The sequence below is a fragment of the Triticum aestivum genome, chromosome 7D (assembly GCF_018294505.1).
Source record: "Triticum aestivum cultivar Chinese Spring chromosome 7D, IWGSC CS RefSeq v2.1, whole genome shotgun sequence".
In the NCBI taxonomy this organism is placed as follows: Eukaryota; Viridiplantae; Streptophyta; class Magnoliopsida; order Poales; family Poaceae; genus Triticum; species Triticum aestivum.
The window spans coordinates 32,958,170-32,965,711 of record NC_057814.1 but is presented as its reverse complement, the minus strand read 5'-3'; the positions used below and the strand labels follow the sequence as shown (position 1 = coordinate 32,965,711).

Below are 7,542 nucleotides of genomic sequence, written 5' to 3'. Positions count from 1 at the left end.
GGCCTCCACCTCGCGCTCCACCTCTGCGACATGTTCAGCTTCCCCAATGGCACTTCCAATGACAGACGAACCCTTGCTTTGAATGATGGAGGACCTCCAAGACAGTTACTTCGTGAAACGTAATCCGTTCCGGGTACCGGTTTTTCAAAAAGCTAGTATGTTACTATCGGAAGATTATCACTTCACTTTTTTAAAATATAATGCATATTCGTTTTGGCACAAGCCAAATTGGCTAGGTTTGACCTGTGACAAAGTTTACAAAAAATCATTATTAACAGTACAAAATCAACCATTAGATACACATAAAACGTATTTTATACTGTATTTATTTGGTATTACATAGGTTGATATACGTTTTTCATTATACTTGCTCTGAAGTTTGACTACGATAAAGGTAATATACATTGTGAAACGAAAATGACATTTCTGTTTATTTATTTTTATCTGACAGATCGATCCGTGTACACTTTATTACCACATCACAGCACACAGACGCACGCATGAAACATGCATGCATGGAAAGACAGGGCGTACAATACACAGTGGAACGTTCTAGCTGCTGCCTTCAGCGCTTGCGCTGCCAGGCTTCCTGACGGACGGTGCCGTGGGTCTCAGCCGCCTAGCAGCCCGTGCCGGAATAGGTGCAGCGGCATCTGGCCGCGCAGGGCGGCGGGGGAGTGCAAATAGCGATGCAGACCTTCCCTTTCGGGCAGGGCACACACCCGCAGCGCCCGATGCACGTTGCTAGCGCGTCCGTCGGCTGTCCCGACGTGGCCGGGGCGAGCGCCGCCGCGCAGAGGGCGGCCAGGAGCATGACGGCGGCGAACTTGAGAGCCGGAGCAGCCATGAGATGAAAGTAGAGAGAGGAGAGGAGATGGTATGCTTTGGGTTTGGAATGACCAGATGGGAGGCCGAGACGCTATTTATAGGCTAGTAGTAGGTGATTAACCATCACGTAGTTTGAATTGTGCAGCATGTAATATTGACTTCACGTTACATGCTCATCTCGAGAGGATAACTCACGATACACAGTTGACGTGGAGAGGATCCTAGTAGCTCGGGCTTCTGCCGTCCTCATTTGAATTTTAGCTAACAGCACACATTTTTTGACGTTCTCTTGTTTTTCGCTGAACCCAGGCCGTACAGCATGCGTTCATACATGTATATTGTACAGGCCAAATCTAACGCATGCGTTTTCACACGTTCACACGAGCCAATATATAGTGGCCCAATCCGTTTAAGAGCAAGGAAAACAAAATTGCCCGATTATATGGGAAATTCGATCAAAGAGCACAACAGAGCATGTTGATTAAGGGACAACTAAAAGAAAAAAGGAACATAAAAGAAAGGACAATGCCAACACCGGTCATCTCAACCTCCACCATCAACGTGCCCACAACCCGGACATGATTGAGCAAGCTCTTCGATGACGCCTTCAAGAAGGAAAACAACACCCTGGGCGCCGAAATCGCCGGCATATATAGACCCTCGTTGAAGACTTAAGTTTCGCCTGGACACCTACCAACCATATAATGGCCCGATTTTTATTGTTGCATGCATCGTTCAGATGTAGAGGCTGGGGGCAAAGCCTCCTTTTCCAAAAAAAAAAGCATTAAAACTAGCTAAATAGTTTTACAAGTACAGAGATGTTGAATTGGCCGCATATTGACTTTGAAAATGGTTTCAAAATAATTTAGGCAGTGATAGTTCTAGTCATACAAGCAAGAGGCTGAATTATCCGCATTTTGACTTTGAAGAGGATCACCAAGATCTTGCCCGCCAGTGATGGTCTACATGTTGCTAGAAACTTGAACAAGACTCAAGTAACAAACACGATAGTTGATGAACTATTTGGCTAATCGGTCGATAAGCTTGTGATCAAAATTTTGCAATGGGAAATAGGACCCTGCTTCAGCTACGATGATTATGCTAACCGAATCTGTAGCTGGGTGATGTTGAGGAGGCTCCCGATGACCAGATACCCTGCAGGAGGGATGGTGTAATCTGTGACCATCCTCGCAATGGTGCTGGCCCCGTCAAGAGGAGACCGCCATTGTGCGTCCTACGGGAGAGCCATGACGACATCACGCTCAACAGCAGGGAGAGGTTGACGCTTGCATTTCCTGGCAATAATTTTAGACACTCTCCTCGGTGGAAGATGAGATATATATTACAAGAGAATGTTCAAAGATTTGTTACCTTCAAGAACTTCAGGAGACACTAATGTAATGAGCAATTAGGCAGCATACTGGATAACAGAGTATGTGCTAGTGACTTGAAGCTCAAAACAATGCCCACTAGCAATGTAATTTGAGAAGCCATGAAGAGTTGCCTGTCAAAAAGTCAACAACTTTGGTAAGATGTCCATTCTGAAATTTTGTTGGCAGGGTCACTATAGCAGAAAACTATTAATGCCTATAGGCTAAAGATAGCACAAAACTATGAAGGGCTCAGATGCAATTGAAAACAAACCTATCCTCGCACATGTTGCTGACAAATGTTCCAACGACATCGTTAATAGATTTGGAACATTATTTTGGTTGATAACTAGCAAAAGAGGCCGTGCGTTGCAACGGCGGAATAAATATGACACGCCCCGAATCCAGTAACCATGACTGAAGGCCGCAATAGGAGAACGTCTTTTATGTCCACGTGCATTACATCTATGTTGCGGCTTATCCTCCTTCCCACCCTCGCTGACGCTGGCCTCAGTGCTAACACAACTACAATGTGTTTGAGTGTGGTCAATCCTAAGGTATGTCTCTTTCTTCACATAAGATGAGATATCTACTTTCTTTTCCCCCCTGTGAGGTTTTGTCGAGGTGTGCATGCTAGGTTATAGGTGGTTTTTTTGTCCCAATGTGGTTTTGCTAAGGTGTTGATTTCTACTCCGGATATACACCCGTACAAAACAAAGGCATGTCATGCACTATTGATTAATATTGCACCCTAAATTGCATTTTGAAAATGTTTAACTGGTAAAACGACATCGTATTGAAATTCTACACTTTTTCTAGTCAATATTCATATATAAGTCAAAATTGGAGTTAGGGTTTAGAAGATATGAATATTTTCAAAAAGTATTTTAATCTGCCTATGGATTGCGGTTTATTAAATGAAATATCAGGTGGTTTTTCTGCGAAAAGTGAAAGGTTTTCCGGCCGGTTCACGTAAAATAGGACCATGGGAGAATAGCCTAAAGATCAAGGGGTTCTCTACGAAAAAAATGAAACGTTATTCTAGTCACTTAAAACATGACCTCGGTTTGATTTCAAGAAATAGTAGGGGGATTTCCTACAAAAAGCATGGTGGACGGGCAGACACAATTCTTAGGCATAGAAGTAGAGGTATAGACGTAACGCAAAAAAAACTTATAGTAGTTTCCCTGTTTTATATGATAGAGGGGACGGAAGGTCATGGAGTAAAACTCGAATGACCCCGCCATCCTTGCTGACGGTGGCCTCAGTGCTGACACAACAACAACATATTTGAATGTGATCAATCCTAAGGTGTGTGTCTCTTTCTTCACATAATATGAGAAATCTACTTTCTTTTCTCCTTGCGAGGTTTTGTCGAGGTGTGGATGCGAGGTTATAGATGGTTTCTTTTGTGCCTAATGTGGTTTTGCTAAGGTTTTGATTTCTGCTTGGGATATACACTCGTACAAAACAAACACGGATCATGCGCTATTAATTAATATTGCACGCTAAATTGCATTTAAAAATGTTTAACGGGTAAACCAACATTAATATTCACACTATCTAAAAGTGAAAATAATGGACTCGCCATTGTGCTAGGAGGCTCTCTCCCCGATTCACTTAGTTTTGAACTAAGTCAACCATAGTTTACTGTGGTCAAGTTTATAAAATATCAATATTCACACTACCAAAGTATTTAGGTCCGAATAAATTATATTTTATATTGTATTTATTCGGTATTATATAGGTTGATAGTTTCTAATATATTTGGCCAAACATTTTGAAGTTTGTACACACTGAAACCAAGATATAACATTCCTAATTGTTTTTTTTTTGGCTCACGGTAGCCCACAACTGAGCTAGTTGCTCCCAATTAATTAACCGATAGGCCACTGTAAGGGTTGAACATTTCGATTAGAAACTGACCAACAACCCCAACAGATGGACCGTTGACACTTTATTACTCCCTACGTTCCACAATATAATGTGTATAGATTTTTTTAAAAGTCAAACTTTACAAATTTTGACCAACTTTGTAGGAAAAAACATATACATCTTGAATACCAAATACATATCATTAGATACATCACAAGACGTATTTTCATATTGTATATATTTCATATTGTACATATAAATAGTTTTTCATATAAATTTGGTCAAAGTTGGTAAAGTTTGACTTTCTAGAAAATCTATATGCGCTATATTATGGAACAGAGGGAGTACCATACAAACACACGCACATGCAGTACATGCATGGACATACAGGGCTTACAATACACAATAGAACGTATGAGCTAGCTGCTGCCTGCTGGCTTCAGCGCTTGCGGTGCCAGCCTTCCTGGCGGACGGTGCCGTGGCACGCGCAGGCGGCGTTGCCAGGGCCGCAGCCGGCTTAGCAGCCCGTGCCGGAAAAGGTGCAGCGGCATCTGGCCTCGCAGGACGGCAGGGGCGTGCACACAGTGATGCAGACCTGTCCTTCCGGGCAGGGCACACACTCGCAGCCCTCGATGCATGCCGCGAGCGCATCCATCTGCTGCCCCGACGCCGCTGGGGCCAGTGCGGCAGCGCAGAGGGCGGCCAGGAGCATGATGGCGGCGAACTTGAGAGCGGGAGCAGCCATGAGATGAAAGAAGAGGAGAGGAGAGGAAATGGTATGCTTTTGGATGATCAGACGTTAGACGCAGACGCTATTTATAGGCTAGTAATAGTAGCTGATTAAGCATCACGTAGTTGGACTTTTGCACCATGTCTTGAGCAGCCATGAGATGAAAGAAGAGGAGAGGAGAGGAAATGGTATGCTTTTGGATGATCAGACGTTTGATCAGCCTCACGATGTATAGTTGACGTGGAGAGGATCTTTCGGATGAGATCGTATTAGCTCGTGCTCCAGCCCTCATGTTTTGACATTTAGCTACAGCACACGTTTTTTTGACTTTCTCTTCTTTTTCGTTGAACCCAGGCCGTACTGCATGCGTTCATACATGCATGTTGTAGCGGCATTTTTCCTTGATTCCAGGCCGCACTGCGTGCGTTCATACATGTATATTGTACCGGCAAACGCGATGTACAACTTTGAAGCAATCCGGTTTACATACCTTCAGACCAGATAATAGTGGTCGTCAAATCTACTTGAGAGTGGAAACAGTAGAATGGCCTGGTTTATATGAGAATTTAGGTCCAACAACACAAGATGGCAGGATTAATTAAGTGACAATTAAGAAAACAGAAAAGAAACAAAAAATGCCGGCACCGGCTAAGCCTCCATTACCAACATGCCCACAATCCGTAGACGATGAGCAAGCTCTTCAAATACGCTTGCAGGAAGGAAAACTACACTGGCATTGACCCTCATTGACTTAAGTTTCGCCTAGGCCCACAAACACCTCGCCAAACCTCGGGGAAGAGGCTGGCCATATCATCTGCCCCCCTCGTCCCAAGGCAACCAGTGAACCAACCAATTGCAGGCTAGTAGTAGTGGCATCTCTTCAAATAGATAGTGTGGTGTGGTGAACAAATTATAGTTTGGTAGCGATTAAATTGCAATATTTATACTAATGAGTATGATCATTCATGGCAAATCTTGTATAGGCATTACGGCTATGATATGTAGACAGTTATCCAACTTCATGTACAGCTAATACTCCACCCCAAGACCGCTATTGATCATGCATTTTGAATTATTATGTTCAAAACAAATAGAGCATAGCAATAAGTATGATGACATAATGTAGATAATAAAACTACCATCCAAGTGTTATAAAGAAACCATCATTTTATCCTTAGTGGCACAATACGTGCTCAAACCCTTATTGCCACTGGGATCGAATACACTGCAATTGAACCCACTACTATGCGCAACTACCTCTGAAGAACAACCTATCAATGTTGGCTAGAGACAACAAATACACATAGCTACTTATTAATAAAGCAAAGAAACTTCATAAGATTCAATATAATTTAAGGAACAATCTGATCGTAAAGTGACAATTCATCATATCCCAACAAACACAAACACTGATTACATCATATTGATCCCAATCATGTGAGATCGCTCACAGAAACTTCTATTGAGTCACAAGGGAGAGAGTATGTCATCTAGCTACTGCTATGGACTCGAAGGTCTTAAGGAAACTACTCACACCTTACCATGGAGGTAGCAAGGTTGCTGAAAATGGCTCTAGTGATGGATTCGCCCAATGGCAGGGTGCCGGAACAGGCCTCCAGATTGGATCTCCCCGGTACAAGAACTTGCGGCGGTGTAAAAAACCCTGAAAAAATGGTACCGAGTGTTTCTTGATTTTTGTTATTTATAGACGAAAGAATATATGTATGACGGTGCACAGGGGGGCCACGCGGCCATGCCACATGGGTGGCCCCCTGGTCGCACCCTTAGGCCGCGTGGGGCCTATGGGTGACCCCCCGGCAGCTCCCGACACTTTCTGGAATCCTCGTGTCTTGGAAAAACATCATATTAGATCCCCATGATTTTTTATTCCCGTATATATGGATTTTGTGAAAAGTTAAAAACATGCAGAAAAACAGTAACAGGCTCTGTGCACTAAATTAATAGGTTACTCTAGAAAAATAATATAAAATGTATTTAAAAATGATATTATAATAGCATGAAACAACAACAAAAATTAGATACATTCAAGACGTATCACATTACCATCAGTGCCCCAGAGCAGTCACCATGACGTCACGGAAGCCATCAGGGCCACTATTGCTTGGACTTCTACCCGTAGCTAAGAGATCTACCAACGCTTGTGCACGCAACCACACTCCGTGAGGAGTGAATCCTATCACTACTGGCTCCACATTTGCTAGCAGGATGTTTCCGGTGACGCCTCTGTGTGCCATGCTCATTGTCGTCCATGTGTTCTTTGGGAGGAGCGACACGGGGGTCAATTATGTAAAACACATGCCTGATCCATTCAGTTTAGCACAGGCGAATATTCATACAATAAAATATGTTCAGTGATAACATCAATCATTAATTAATTATATTATTTTGCTTCTTAACAGTTAGGTAAGTGCTTAAACCGTGACCCATGGAGGATAAATTTCACCTACATTCTTGACTCTTTTGTCGCATGGGTATGTCGCTAAATGGGCCTCTATCAAATTACTTTTGGGGACCATCTATCCTAGTCCCTAACAAGCTCATGGACATAAATCTAATGTCGAGTACTCGTCGTTGCCTGCTTGGAAGGAAAAGGAAAATGGATGATGAAGAGAGCCTGCCATGTGTCGAGTAATCTTCATTATATCATCAATCTTATATATTATCTATCTATACCTACTAATCTGAGACTTCCTAAAAATTCCCATGTTTATCAATTAA

The 7,542-nt window shown here is 42.8% G+C and overlaps 1 protein-coding gene across 1 annotated transcript; it reads right to left on the bottom strand.

The window, feature by feature from the left end:
- Positions 1-407: 407 nt before the first annotated feature.
- On the bottom strand, positions 408-886 carry LOC123170361 (uncharacterized). The gene has a single exon (XM_044588210.1). It carries the CDS (start codon positions 845-847, stop codon positions 620-622), a length of 228 nt encoding a protein of 75 aa, XP_044444145.1. The 5' UTR covers positions 848-886; the 3' UTR covers positions 408-619.
- Positions 887-7,542: the final 6,656 nt, after the last annotated feature.

Bases quoted from the DNA above. Each gene is read 5' to 3' on its own strand.
- LOC123170361 (XM_044588210.1), bottom strand. From the start codon at position 847: ATGGCTGCTCCGGCTCTCAAGTTCGCCGCCGTCATGCTCCTGGCCGCC.